The 15,129-nt window shown below is 51.7% G+C and overlaps 1 protein-coding gene across 1 annotated transcript; it reads right to left on the reverse strand.

Annotated features, from left to right (window-relative positions):
- Positions 1-10,463: 10,463 nt before the first annotated feature.
- On the reverse strand, positions 10,464-13,543 carry LOC100898308 (acid-sensing ion channel 1-like). The gene is made up of 9 exons (XM_003740614.1): positions 12,946-13,543; positions 12,327-12,469; positions 11,992-12,133; positions 11,731-11,869; positions 11,562-11,613; positions 11,396-11,471; positions 11,159-11,285; positions 10,893-11,061; positions 10,464-10,811 (listed from the first exon to the last, which is right to left on the reverse strand). Exons 1-9 carry the CDS (start codon positions 13,541-13,543, stop codon positions 10,464-10,466), a joined length of 1,794 nt encoding a protein of 597 aa, XP_003740662.1.
- Positions 13,544-15,129: the final 1,586 nt, after the last annotated feature.

Raw genomic sequence — 15,129 nt, forward strand, 5'->3', positions numbered from 1 at the left:
ATCTTAGCAGAGATTGACGTTCGCCTACCCGTCGTTAAACGCCGGTGGATTCCTCGCTCCGGAATCGTGAATGTTGGGAAAGAGCGCGGGTGCTTCGTGGTTTCGAAGTGCGTGATCGGAATCGAGACGGCGCAGATTAGCTTGCAGCTGCTCAGGCTAGTGCAGACGGATTACAAGGCTGAAACGAACAGAGCTAAGCGGATCGAATATAAACGCAGGTGGATTTAAGAGTGCAGGCGGCGACTCCGGATAATTGGGGATAATAGTGCAGGTGCCGCATGGAGCGTGTCAAGCAAAACATCCGTACGGGACGCAACGCAAGTAGAATCATCATTGCATGATCGCCTGGAACGGAGAGGGAGCTTCGCGATCCGTATCGAACAGCGAAGCGGTGGCAGCTACGATTTCGCTCCCACGAAATCCATGAATGATCGTATCGTTACATGGGCGCCTCGTTGAGGAGGCATTTATTCGTGAGCACCCGAGCGTTCGTCGCCATCGGGAATTTTTGAAGCTGCCATGAGTTTTTGTCGAGTGTTTGATCAAGCCCAGCGGAGGACGCGCGAGAGACATGCTGATATTTGAGTTCACGTTCGACAAGGGTCCCGTGCCTCTCAGGGGCGAGGAAACAATTCGTTTTCCGCCAGCCAGCCAGCGGCCCACTCACTTCCTCCGCTCTGATGTTCCCCGAAAGTTTCAATTGCATCGAGCGCTCTCACAATAGCGCTCGATTTCTCCGTGCCTGACTTTCTCCCGCAGCATCCCCGAGCTCCTTCTATTCATAGTTAGAGCTTCCAGTGTTGCTACAAGTTCTCCTGGTTTTCTTTGCTTTTCCAAGCACACAGAAACGCCCAAGGACCGAGTCGTTTAAGGACATCTTGCTCTAGACTGGTCCGGACAGCAAACGAGGAAAAATGCACGCGCAGTAAAAACGCCACTGACGTCTTGCTGCCTTGGCTTTAGCTCCGCGGGCCGGACGATAAGACTGTGTCTCTCCTCACAGATGTTGGATTTACAGCTGTTTGCTTGCAGCTTGAGCCATCGATTCGGCTTAAGGTGGCGGTCGCTGGGAGCATTCCAAGCGGGGAGCGGCAGCGACAGCCACGATGAAAACATAACGAGAACGAATGACTAGGGCTCTGCATCGGTCGACTTTGACGTTAGTCCGAGTGAAACTCGGCTGATGGGGCGACGCAGAGCGTGACTCTCGATATCGGCATCAGCGGTCGAAAACATCAGTGCGTCATCAGAATCCTTGCGAAGCTTCTGAATGCGAGCCTTTATAAGCTCGTCACAGAAACAGGACCGACAAGCCCGTCTGTTTCCCCGGGTCTGCCTTGTCTACCGATAGACCTTGATTACCTCAGCGCTGAAGCCTGCCGATGCGTATTCTCAAAAGTCTAGACGGATTTGGTTTCCTCAATCCCTCTCTGTAGTGACGAACTGAAAGCTCTCGCAAATTTCTGAGCTCGAGGATTTTTTCCGCTTGCGGGACGTATTCTTGAGCCAGGCTCCTTTATCGTTATTTCATGTTGGATAGAAGCGAAGCGTGGAACATTTTCCCCGCGCGACACTAGCGACGCGAAACCCTTAAAATTTGCCCGAAATTGCTTCCGAGTGACTCCACATGCCGTAGCACTTCACGAAAACTGCTTCCGAGCGACTCCACGTGCCGTAGCACTCCGCGCAAACTGCGTCTTGCGTAGCTCTCGACAAGCATATAGACTTGGAGTAGTACCGCGTACCGCGCAACACCGCACCTAGATCCTTAAGTTCTGGGTAATGCGAAATCGAAATAGCCTCCCGATGGGTTGCAGTCATAGACAGGCCCCCAAATGCCGCGTAAAATCGGGAAAACTCGGTCGGCCCGAACTCATTAATAATCCGGAGCGTAGATAGAATTCGAATAACGGATTGACGCGTTTCAGTAACTACCCCCGACTCATCGAGCGACACCCTGCCTGAACTGCCAAAAACGCGACTCATCTTAGACGATGAAGAGAGTGAATTGGTTTTCGAAGAGACTCACAAATCCGAGGTAGGTGCCGGGACCCGGAATCCTTGCTGTGCCCCGTTGGAGCTAGGACCCGATGTCGACGACCAGAGTCCGGAGGAGAGTCACGATAATGTCACAAAGCGAGATCATCTGCTCTAGTTCTCGAGGAGAGCTTGCTGCCGAATTCCGTCATCAGCTCCCAATTTGAGCGGGGAACAGACGTCAGTGCCTTTTGAAGGTCAACCCCAATGACCGGCTCCTGGCAAAGCCTTACGCCCTTCTGGGCGAGGCTGAGATCTCATGGATTGATTAGATGGGATCGGATGAGTGTGCAGGACCCTCTGATCTCGCTGCGACTCTGACTTCGAGACCAGAACATCGATAGTATCTTTGTTTGGGGATTCGCGAGAGCGTCCGAGAAACACGCGTCACATCAAAATACGACGAACCGTCGACGTCCTAGACGTAGACAACTTCGATTTCATATCTGAAGAAAAAGAGGGAGTTGTACTTACGAAAACGCAGAGGGGAATCCGCGATCAAACCGGCGACACTCGCGCGTATAAATCGAGGAGCAGATAATTGCCAAACTCACCGATTGAGTGGCCGGTCCTGCAAATCGTTCATTCCTCCGCCGCTGAATGGGTTCGCGGTCCAGTGGAACCCAAGGATTTGATAGGCTCTCGTCGGAAATCCCTCCGAAAGTCAGCTATCGTGACCAGTCGGGATGGTCAAAAACGATCTCCCGCGATGGCAGGAACGTCGGAGCTGGGTTGCGTGGTTCAGTCAAGGAAAATTACCGGGTAGCGTCGGTGGAAGGCTACTCCTGGGACGAAGTCTGAACCTCCATGGAGGTCTTCCCTCTCTGACGCATTTTTTCCACAGGTGACTGCACAGGATCTGATCGAAACCGATGCGTTTCTCATCGTCTATTCCATGGCCGATGGGGAAAGCTACGAATTCGCTGAATCTATTCTCGGACGCTTGCTTCTTCTCTGCACGATCTTGAGGAATCAGAGGAAATCTTCCTGTGCTTCCACAACGCGCAGAAGCGATCAGGATCTTTTACGAAAAGCGATCATCGTTGTAGCAAATAAGGATGACTTGAACCGCTGCAAGGTTATCACAATCAAAGGTGAGATTTCCTCCACGAGGCTCCCGAAGGAGAGTCTCCCCTTGTCTCTTTGTATATTTTTCGTTCCCTCTCTTTGTTCAATCTCTTTTTCTACTCCGCCTGTGAGCGCGCAGCGTTTTTGAGAGGGGCTGTTTCTGATCCCAGATGGACGCACACTCGCTGAGCAACACAAATCGAAATACGCAACAATATCAGCGTTCATCGGGCACAAAACGAATCATCTTCTCGTTGGCACCCTGAGACAGATCCGTCTGATCGAAAAAGTGGAAACGGTGCAAACAGCTAAGAAACGTCTCTCGAATCTCCCGATCATTCAGCTCCCCGAGGGAGACATCTTGGACCCAAACGATCAAAGTATTTCATCTAATCACTGGATGTGCGGCGACCTCTTCGACATGACGAAGGACTTTTTGTATTCGGTGTGGAACAAATGTTTCGTCAAAAACCCGAGACAGTGCGAGAACCTGAATGTTCTCTGAGATTGTGGGGCATATGCGCGCGGATGTACTAGGACGAGGCGCGGATGTACTGGGACGAGGCGCGGATGTGCTACGACGAGGCGCGTCTGTGTTCTTATCTCACGACACTTGGACTTTGCTCCAGATACGTATTTCTGCTGCACCGTGGTTTCTACTCGAAGCGAGGTAAGGTACAAATGTACTCGAGGGATCAGTATTCGTACGAATAGCTCGGATACCGCGATTTACGACGAGTCGAGCAATGTGAATATGAACTGTATCTACGAATCTCGGTCCAACTGCTAAATGTACAAACTGCATCGCTAGTGAGAGATGTTCTCGCTCTGGAAGCTCTCAGTTACAAAACTTTCGTGAGAGACTCGCAAGACGATTAGAAGACCTTGAACGCCTGGCTGATCACTCTTAGCTACGACCAACGAGGATCACAATTAAGAAGAGTCAACCAGAACATCGAAATAAATCCAATGTTTGCTGACTGCGGAGCCCGTCAAGTTTCCTGAATATTCTCGCGACCGGAGGAACGGCCTGGGACCGCGGCTTGAGGTTAGAACCATGTCGCTCGTGGACTCGAGAAGCTCACGACGACGCCGCGCCGCAGCTCGGCGCCACTAGAGAAGAGGCTGGAGCCTCCTTCGAGATGTCGCGTGTCATTCCTCTGACTATAATCATTCTGTGAGCTTTCGGAACTGCATGAAAGCCCGAAATTCCACAAGCTTCAGGCTTGGAGGTCTATCACAGCGAATGAAGGGATTATAATCGAGCTCGGAGCTGTGTGTCCGCTGAACCAAATTATTTCACTCCGCGCGATGGGGACCGCGGACATCGCCGGTCAGTACCCACAGACTCGAGGCTGCCCGACAGATCTCTATTATTCAAGCTCGAAATTCGAAATATGGCTCCGGTGACTCGATAGTCTCGTGAAGTCTGCGTGCAAACACTATGATCGCTGATTGACATAAAGCGCAATGAGGTCAATCATGTGCATAATAGAGGACCGCGCTCGAAGCGGAGGCAGACTCTGATGGGCTGTGACGATTTTCCGATGACCGGGAACCACAGACAAAGCCGAGAATAACCTCAGGTGACCCTCCCTCAATTACCGGAACTTAATAATGGAACTACCAAGGGGAGCTTCTATGTTCCTCCTAGGATCGACATGGAGCTTAGATTTCGGGATGATTCGAGGTCAGACCTTCCGAACACATGTCGTCCTGTCGCTTCCGAGACAAAACGCTCCGAACGTGAGAAATCCTGCATTAGGCATCGAGACCCGGGAGCCAGTGCCTCTCCGGAACCGGCGTTTTATGCGTTCTCGCTTTCCCTCTTTTTCGAAGAATCCATCGAAGGTTCCACTCCGCTCTCTCCCTGTTCTCGGAACGGAACAGAGCTCCCTGTGTCCCTGGCCATGCTGATGTTCTACTCTCAATATCTTTCCCTCATCCCTATGTTCGCAAGCTAGACCCTAGCGGAGGGCACCTTTCTCCCGGCGGCCCTACTGAATATGAACATTGTTATTGACGGGGGTGGAAGCCGCAGTCGAGCGTGACCGCGAGTGGCGAGCAGCGCAGGATCTGACGGCGCACAGTACGTGGATTTCCCTCCATGTGGCGCGACGCCGACGGAAAGCATTATTATGAGGCGTGGTCTATACCCTCGAGCGCGAGTTCTTCCTTTGAACCGTTGTACTTGAGTTCGGCTCCCCGGTCCCTATGTCATTTTCCTCTCGAATGTGAAATAGAGCGGCCGTGACGTCACCGCAGTCAGTTTGTTTTGCTTTGGACGCCAACTCTTCCCTCCGATGAAGCAGGATTCTACCAAGCTGGGCGGCGATGGAGCTCTCTTAGGACAATATTGTCTCAGATCATTGCCGACGTTGACACATTGAGTGGACAGCCTCTTCCGACCGGACGGAGTCTCCGGTGAACCCCGCATTTGGAAAATCAGTCTCATCCCCGAAATACTCATTTTTGGACGATCCGACCGCAGCACGAAGACCGAACGAACCGAATCTCAACAAAAGGGAAGCAAGATGGCAGCGAACTTCAGATCTGATCGTCTGAGGCTGCCCTCCACTGCAGACAAACGAGGAATGGCGTCATCCCGCAACGGAGCCTTTCTAGTTGAGATCGTCGAAGTGAACATCAGAATCAACATGGGCTTCGAAGTTTCGGGGACGGCCGGTCGCCCTCTGTATATTTCCTCGATAAAAACGGAGCTTGACTATGAGGAAGCGTGGGTCACGAGCTCCGAGCGGACCTCGGTCCGGGGATAAGAAACTAATAACTTGCATGAACATCGATTCCTGCGGGACGTTGTCGTCCCTCGGCATAGGTCCGTGGTCTCCCGCATCAAGGTGGATCCCAAGACGTCATTCGGAATACAGATTGCAACATCTCCCCAATCTCTTCGATTCCTCCTGCCAGAGTTGTCCCGCGTGACGAGCTCTCGGCCCAAGGGCCCCCGTCGGGCCGACAGGTGCGCTATTTTCCGGCGCTCATCGTGTCGGTATCTGTGGAGCTGCACAGCAGGCTACGTCCAACTCGCTAGCAACAGCTGTAGAATAGTGCTGAAGATAACGATGAGCATTCGTGCGATTGTGCCAAGGGTTCTGGATCGGGGGCGGCTTCACGCAAGAATACCGTAGTTTTCCGGCATCCTACGCAACATCGAAAACTGCGGGAACATCTAACAGAGAAAATTATGGCTTGGATCACCTGCTTTGGGAGAGGTCCCGAGATGGGTCGCAGCCGATACGAGCTCCTTCCTGAAGGCAAATGTACCGGATTCATGATTATTTCGGATTTTCTCGTCGCTCATTAACAGTCGATTCGACGGTACGGGTCTCCTGCCCCTGTACGATTCTTCAGAGATTAGGGCCGCGATTCAAATCACATTATTTCGCGCTTGTCTGCTTCGTTCGTTTGCACAAAGACTCGCAAAAGCAATTTCGATTCACTTGGAAAAAGCGTTCTCCGTCTCCGGAAACTCGTAATCCGCGCAACGCCCGACCTAAAATGCGTTAGCGCAGCTTAGGAGAGGTGCGCTGTCTAACTTGTTTCTTTTAGTGTTCCAACAGAGAACGTCGTTCTCACACTTTTTTTCCGGGAACTCTCGCAGGGAAACGAACTCGCAGCACCTAAATGAGCGCCCATGAACGGCCGCGGAGTCAACGGCTCTCAGCGTTCCGCATCTCGACAATCCCATTACCGCGATTAGTGAAAGCAGTCGCATTCAGGAATATTAATCTACAGAGATTAATTGAATCCATCCAGCTCGCCGTCGGCGGCCTCCAGGAGATACGTGCGCTGAGTGCATCCATTATAAGCACGAAATTTATGCCGTCGCCAGTCGTAGTCGTTGAGGGAAATTATTGGGATTTCGGAAGCTCCTCCCGATATACACTCATTTCCTCCCAGGAACTCGGCGGCTCTCATTTCGGGACGGTTGTCTCCCCTCCGACGTCCGCCACTCGATAAACTGCGAGGTATCGAAGAGTGATTGAGTCGCGACGAGCAATCGTTCGCGAAGTTGTCGAGGCGAGGAGGACAAGCGTTCGATGATGTGACATCTATCAGCGGCAAACTCTCCAGCGGCACTTCTGCTTTGAGGTTCGAATTTATCCGATGCGACACATTCCAAACCGGCTCGGCTCGCCCGAGGGTCGGAGCAGTCTTAGCGATCTGACGACAGGGGAACGGAAATATCTCTGGAGGTCGGGCGGGCGGGGTAGGCTCAGGCATACAATACGCCTCTCGATCTGAGATCCCGATTCGAGCAATGAGGAAACAGGTTTTTTATTTCAGTGCTTAGCTGTTCCCGGCGAGATGCGTGTTACCCACATTCGGTCGTGACATTCATCTCAGCCCCACAATAGAATCCCTACCTTGAGAAATGATCCTCATTTCTAGCGAGCCCCATGCACAACTGGGATTCCGCCATTGCCTTGGGCAAGCCCACGATCAACGAAGAATCCTCGCAATCGAGTCTGGGTGCTCCTGGGCAAACCTCGATTCTCTGTATGACTGCGCATCGGATGAGAGTCGTTGAATTTTCAATCTGGACTTTCCATAGCTCTAAAGCATGAGCAGATTCACCACAGTCTCTCTTCGATTTAATCTCGCCCACGATATCCGGGAGCAGATGATTGTCTTGCAGAGCATGAGATTCCATCTCCTGGAAGCTCATTCTGATTCGGTCGCGGGTTTGATCTCGACTGAAGCTTCGCTCGGAGGCCGTCGTCGGACCGATGATAGGCTGCGATCTCTGGGCTTGTCGGACCGAACTCGGCTTCGCCTGCGGCAGAAGTGAGCCTATTGTCGGCCACGGGAGTCCGCGAGCACTCAGGATACGATACCATCATTCCCGGGGGGGTCACATGGTGTATCGGCCGTGTCGCTTCAGAGGAAAGATTTCTATTCGGGCGGCGGCCGGACAATTTCTCGCGAGCACTCCCCTATCTCTCACAGAAAAAAAACAGTGTTTTTGAAAGTCCGATTCCAATCGCTGAGGGCCTTCCAGGAACCGGCTGACGAACGAATAGGTTTCCACGGTCGGGCTCTAGTATTCGAGTTTTCATCAGCATCGAAGCGGCGGAGGAGACCGTGGAGGCTTTGACTATCGCCGATATACTCGGTGAAAAAGCTCGACCCGATCGACACCACAAATAATTGGAACACAACACCCCAAGGGATCATTTCACTCAATCTCCGCGTTTGGCAAACGCGACAGAAATGGACCTTCCACCATGCTCGTCTCGTCTCGGGATAGGTCATCGATTGCTTCCTGAAGCCAACACTTTACATGATCTACAGACGGAAGACTCCGCTCTTTCACCTTTCCCTTACTCAGGGAAAGCTGTACTCTACCTCATCTTGTCGCCCTTACCGGACGATAGATTAAGACCTCAGCAGCTTGACGGCGAAGATGTCGTACGTTGAGATCAGACGACCGGGTTAGGGGAAGGGTTCACGCTCATTATCTGAACTTAGATCGCTCGGCAATACGATGGACGCGCCTGGAGCGATCGAAGGTTGGAGGATCTCGAGGGGGCAAGGACTAGTGGAGAAATCGATTCACTGAGCGGACCGTTGTTTCAAGATAGCTCATATAATGGTGCTCTACCGATGAAGAGGGTGAATGACTGTGATACAAGGACACTTTTAGAAGATGCAGCTCTCAAGGGTCTTTGCCCCAACTTCCAAGGATCTCGATCGCCGTCATGGTGGAGATGGAGAGACGAGCTGAACTATGACAACTCTGCCCTCTGGGTGAGTACGGGTAGGGGCCGCGTCACTCAGATTGGAACAACTTTGTTCGATCGACCCTATCACGACAAAGAGATACATATCCACGCGCGGACACGCGCTTTAGAGTTCCAAAGAGTCTGGTGGAATTCGCCCCGTATTGTCCAGCGTTCTGCCTAGCAGGGTTGGAGTGGGGAAATTCCGTGATCGTCGAGGTCATTCCGTGTCGTGAGTATACATCCATATGATCGATTACCTCCCTGCAGCGGCGGATTCACGAATTCGCCGCCCCCAGGCTTAACCCGGATCGCCGTCCTGATACAACCCATCTGGGAATGAGTACCGATTCGTCTCGGCGCTTGCTCAGAGTTTCTAAGATTTCTTTTCTATTCCACAAAAAGCCTGAGGATCCGTGGACTTAGAAATTGTCTCCACTTATTCAGTCGATCCAAGAGGCGGAAAAAGAAAAGTTCCTTCTCGGAATAGATGATCGTTCGTTCATTTTGAGACGGCTCCCCGCCGTTAATCTGGCAGCCCCAAGCTAATGGACAGAATTGTCGTCCTCGTCTCGGTCTCGAATGATTTCACCGAGGGGGTTGTCGAGGATCACAGAAGATCCAACCAGGATTCCGCCGCCCCCCGAAAACTGCCGCCCTAGTCTATAGCCTACTAAGCCTACTGGGTAAATCCGCCACTGCCTCCATGGCACTCCTTCGGGCGCTGGGCGAAGGATGACAAACATCCAAAGGAGCGTGTCCTGATTATCTTCCGGGAGTCTTCGGCTGAGGCGCGGCTATGATCTCGTTCGAAGCTCTGCCTCGAGTTCCGAATGAATCTTGATTCTGTATTTTCTGGCAACGGATATTTTAGAATTATTAGAACTTATGATGGAGTCGGTCTTAGCTGTCCTCCAGCGACAAACCTAACTCGTTACGCTCCCACAAAATTCTCTATCTGACTGCGACAGGAGCCGACCCCCGGGTCTCGTTCGCAATCGCCTTCGCTATTGATTCAGGAATAGCGGCTGTTCGAGGTTTCTCCCAGCGTCTCCCTTTAATCAGAGCAGGGCACCAGCTTCTCCCCGGTGATACCTGTATACATACCCAGCATCTGGCATCTCCATCCGTTCCAGAGCGGTAACTATTTCTATGTCGACGCGATGAGCCCTATTCTAGCTTCGGAGAGTCTGGAGGCTTGGACAGCGGGGCCTCGGGGAACCAGGAGACAACTGGGGGCCAGCAATGGAAATTCCATCCCGGATCCGAGGGACCCTGAGCATGTGAATGAATGCAGTGATCAGAGGAGGAATCGCGCTGCGATTTCGTTTATTTAAGTACCCGACGTCTCAAACACGAAGGAGCTCTTCTGGAATCACTCCAGATCGCCCCAGAGAGGAGCATGTGAAGGGTTCGACTGAAGCCTGATTCAAAGCTTCCGTGCGACCTTACTGCTCATCACCCAACATTCACTTGATCCAGCCTCGTACACGGACTCATCCATACTGTGAACAAATGTTTTGAAGCCTAGGCGCCGCAGGATTCACCCTAAACGGGAGGCTCGTGTTGATCGCATGTCACATCGGGAAGCTAATCGAAGTTCGCAATCATCGGTCAAGCTCGGCCGTGGAAGCGTTGGAAAGCAACAGGTCTCCTGGCTGACAGCAGTCGATTGGTCAGGAGTTTCCGCTCTCGCTCGAGCTCCGCAGCTTCCATCCTATTAGCTTTTATGGACTTTTGCAGGAATGCGGTCTCGGACAGGCTCAAGTCATCGCGAGCCTTGACAGCATTGACTTGTTTTCTCCTGTACAGTATCAATAAATAACGAACAATGAGTTCGCAGATTTCGAAGGCGATGAGCACTGTGAGGCCGAGGTAGGTACCCATCTGACCTCCAACTTCAACTAGAGCTTCCACATAGGTCATTTTCCACGTCCCGGCGAAATACTCCATCTCGATTTGCTGCAAGGATACCGGACCTCCACTCGATTGCATTCATCGGAGTTCTATCATTGAAGCCGGCATGAGAAAATCTGAACCTACCTCAAAATATACGAAAACTTTGACCAGTCCAGTCGCTCTGTTCGCAAGGAGGAAGTCGGCATCGTGGAAACTCTTAAGTCCGGATAGCCATCGCGATCGTGACGTACTAAGGCGGTACTGCATTTCTTCGCACTGTGGTCGGCATAAGTCCGCGCATTTATCGAAAAACCTGAACGGAGGAAATCATCAGATCTCTTCCCTCCGGTCGCGGGGAAGCAATCCCATTCGACTGAGGTGACTAGGGGGGGGGGCAACCTGAGACCTACTCTGAGGGGCTGCTCTGCATTTTAGTCGAGCAGATATATCCGCATTTCTCCACATCGTAGAATTTCCTCAGCTGAGGATCTCGGATCAATTCACTCGGATCGCATCTGCTTTTGGAGTCGTTGGTTGCTGCGAGAAGAAATCGTCACCGTAGCTCGTACCAGAGAAAACTCTGATCCTGGAATTTGTGGTACCACTCTCTTCCACAATTCATAGAGATCGTTTTCGCAGTATCGGACCTGGTGGCATGGCCGGACAAGCTTTCGGCATTCCAGTTGTCAAGTTGTACAAATCTGCCACGATGCATTCGCACACCTGCATGATGGGGATTATTCTTTGAATTTCTTGCTTTTCAGAGAACTTCATCTCGAACCCTTCTCGGACACTTTCAATCTCCTCTCTAACCTCTGATATAATCTTCTGAGTGCAGGCTTCAGTACATGCATGTGGTTCGTATCTGAAAATCACCGACATAGGAAATATCTTAAGCCCCCGACAAATGAAGCCGAACAATCTTCGGACAGGAATGTCCCATGATATTCAACAGTATATGGCCGATTTGGAAATATCTAACTGTTCTCGTCTGTCGGCGTAATCCATTGATTCCGGGAATTCAGAAAGACACATATCCGGTTGGGAGCCTGGTTGTCTCTCGATGCGCTTCGCCTTAATTGCAACATATGTTGTCTGATTGACCGGCAGATTGACGGAGCCTTCAAGATGAAGGGTGATGAATTATTTCAAATTTTGAGTTCTATCAAATCTGAAAAAAGATGCGCTCGCTGTGCGGGTCGATCGAGCAGTTTTCTGAGGAACGGCACCGCTCGGTTCTCACCGAACATCGGGTGGGCTCCTTCACCCGGAGTGTGCAGTTTGAGCAAAAATCCGACCCCATCACTAATTTCGTCGATGAGCTGTTCGGGTTCGACGTCGAGGAGCATGATCAACCCGCGACGGAACATAGTCATGTTGAAGACCTAGAACGAAACGACATCAGTCGGCTGAATTGAGACTGCTCGGAGCCCATATTCGGAGATGGGCTGTGCCTCTAAGGGCTCAACCGAAGAAGGGACACCCCTCTCTTGACTGTCCCCTCAAACCGTGTACTTGATCCTTTCTGTCTCCTCTTGCGAGGGTCAGGCATTGAGCCGAAATCGGCTAATCACTCACCTTCAAGGTGTTGACTCCGTTCTGAATATCGAATGTATGATTGCAAAAAATGCACCAGCACCTCCCCGCCTCCATATCTATAACCTCGGTGAAATAGGCCGCAGGGCACGGCCTACCCTGGACTAAGCAGCCGCGGAGGGAATCTATAATGAATTTGTGTTCAGGAGTCTATTGTTGAGAACAGGATTCAGAGCGGGGAATGTCTGGTCTCATTGTATTATTGTGTTTCCAGGTCTTCCAGAGCAATCTTCACGTTTATTGGATGTTATGGTACGAATGAACTCGGAAGAATCTCCATAGGTGGATTTTCAAGCTCCATAGGTACATATGAACGTCAGATGAGGACCGTTCTTCCGCGGGGTCTGAAGTTCCATCTATTCGTTTCCAGTTGATCTGGGGGACGTAGCCCACGATGGGAGTCGAGCCCACATTCATGGACCCCGATCATGCCGAAAGCGGGAGTGGAGCCACAGAGCGACACATAACTAGATGAAGCCGCAAATCGCCACAGAGACGGGTGTCGAGTGGGTTGCGGATATCCGCGGGACGGGATTGCGAGTGCACCTTCGTGCAGCTGAAGCCGCTGCCTACTGGTGATTTCAGTGATTATTCGACAAACCTGCGATGTCGTGGCCGAACTCGTGCAGGAAGTCGTATTCGACCATGGCTGGTATCATCTGTCTGAAGTTTTTCGGTGTCAGTTGGCTCCTCTTAGCTCCACAGAGATCCTCCAGACCTTCTCGTTCAATCGCTGACAAATTCCACTTTGCGATGACGCTGTCTCGCCGATCACACAGCGGTATCTTTCTTATAGGATTTTTGTTGCAGATAGTAATCGCTGGCAAGGTGATGTTGAAGGGCTCGATGGCGTTAATTTGGAAAACTGACTCTCGAGCGAAATAGCCGACGACGAGTCCATAACTCATGTATATTGACAGCCCCAACATCGCAAGATATATCGCGAAGAAATACAGTCGTCTCGCGGTAGTTTCCGGTCGGTAAACGCTGCCGAGCGCCGTATCTGAGTTGACGAGCAGTTTTTGCAGGGGTTTCTTCTCCTCATGATAAATCGATAGCCTCCTGGCGTAGTACACTGCTTGGCTCGCTCCCTTGTATTTGTTTCGCAGAGCCGCATCTTCAGCTTGGAGCTCTCTGGCGATCTCGTCGTGAGTCATTTTCGGCAGCTCATCCGGGTCCACTTCATTGAAACGGTACATGGCTCTGCGCACTACTCCGCACGACGGGATCCGAGTTCCCGGCGAAAAGAAGCTCGGAAGGGATCCGAGTGCAGTAGGGGAACAACTTCAATGAAACACACTGCTAGGGAACCACCAACTTTCTGATCTGAGCCGAGCATTGACGTGAAGGTAGATTGAGATCTCAAGGTCAAGTACGGGTGGCGATTAGATCGGAGCCCGGCGATTCGGCGATCCATGCTTCCTCTTAGCGAAGCGGCTCTTGTCGAAAACATGTTCACATGGTACGAGAGTTTTGTAGAAAGAAGACCGTGGCTCTACGGCAATAGTATTTTGATATCGGCTCAGTTCTCGATCTTCGGGGTGAACGAAGAAACCATCCAGCGGCTCACTAGCGCCTCAGCCAGTGAACATCTATGGACCGATGTGGCTTATAGACACAAGGCGAAGCAGTTACTAGCAGAAGCCAAAGCCACAAAACATGTGAATGGAATGCGATCGTTTCCCCGCGAGTTTGTTTTTCGACAAATGGCGCAGGTTTACGTTAGTCTCCAGCGGAGAAGCCAACGGCTAGGAGCCGACAAGAGACCCTATTTCTCAGAAGACCCATTGAGGCGTTAGCGTTAGCCGGTCGTCATCGGAGCGTATTCAAAGAGTGCCGACGACGACGACCATGACGCCGGCTATCACATGAGGATGGCGACTACGACGACGATTACCACCAGAACGCCTCAGCGAGCCCCCGATGGAGCGATTTCCATCGGCAGCATATGAGCTTTGTTCGGATGTTGTTCTTTTTTTGTGAGGAGATGTTCTCGTGGGACGCTCGGAAAACTTCGGCTCCGGACTCGCTCATCCACATCTCCCACAAGCACCCGCAATGGATGGAAACTCGGGATGCGCGTGTACTCGCTTTGCGAGCAGTGTATTCAATCGAGTCCATTACTCGGGCGTCAATTAGGCACGCGCAGAGGAATTTCCGACTTCCGCGGGTTGATCTTAAGGCGGGTTGGAGCGTTGAGACAAACGAACATGCTCGTTAGAACTATCGCTCTCCGGAGGCTTCTGAAAAGAAGGTGAAGCAACGTCCACTCGAAGCCGCCCTGTTCAGTATGTTAATAAGAACATGAACGAAACACATGTCTGAAAGGTTTCGTCGAATGGTAGTGGATCTATAGAACAGTCCCGGGATTCTTGCGCAAGCCTCGTTAATCATTGAAGCCGTGGCGATCGCGCTAACCCCTAATTTGGATCCGAAGTTTTTTTGGCCCGCGAGTGTCTTTCGCTCGATCTGGACTCGATTCAAAACCCATAGTGAAACCCTGCATGCTTGCGCTCCGAATGGTCAAGCGGAGGATCGATTCTCAACGAGGGTGAAGTCGACCCGGGCGACAACCCTGATGATGAAGAAGGTCGGTGCTGCCGTTTTCGGGGAGTGGGTGTCGTGGTCGTGACAGGCGAAAGACGTCTCACGGCGACGCGACCGTCTCCAGGCCGGAGCCATCGGTCGGACCCACTGCGGTACCTGCCGTCTTCACTAAAAAAAATTGAAGCTATATCCGCATTGGGGTTAAGTCATCGAGGGCCAGGGGAACAGATATTTGCAT

Source organism: Galendromus occidentalis, unplaced genomic scaffold, assembly GCF_000255335.2.
Source record: "Galendromus occidentalis unplaced genomic scaffold, Mocc_1.1 scf7180000077073, whole genome shotgun sequence".
In the NCBI taxonomy this organism is placed as follows: domain Eukaryota; kingdom Metazoa; phylum Arthropoda; class Arachnida; order Mesostigmata; family Phytoseiidae; genus Galendromus; species Galendromus occidentalis.

What these genes read in the sequence shown, in the direction of transcription:
- LOC100898308 (XM_003740614.1), bottom strand. Translation starts at nt 13,543, where the DNA reads ATGTACCGTTTCAATGAAGTGGACCCGGATGAGCTGCCGAAAATGACT. An exon ending in CTCAGAAGATTATATCAGAG is followed by an intron (nt 11,472 to 11,561) that starts GTTAGAGAGGAG and finishes CCCATCATGCAG; the next exon opens with GTGTGCGAATGCATCGTGGC. An exon ending in ATGCAGAGCAGCCCCTCAGA is followed by an intron (nt 11,062 to 11,158) that starts GTAGGTCTCAGG and finishes TCCTCCGTTCAG; the next exon opens with GTTTTTCGATAAATGCGCGG.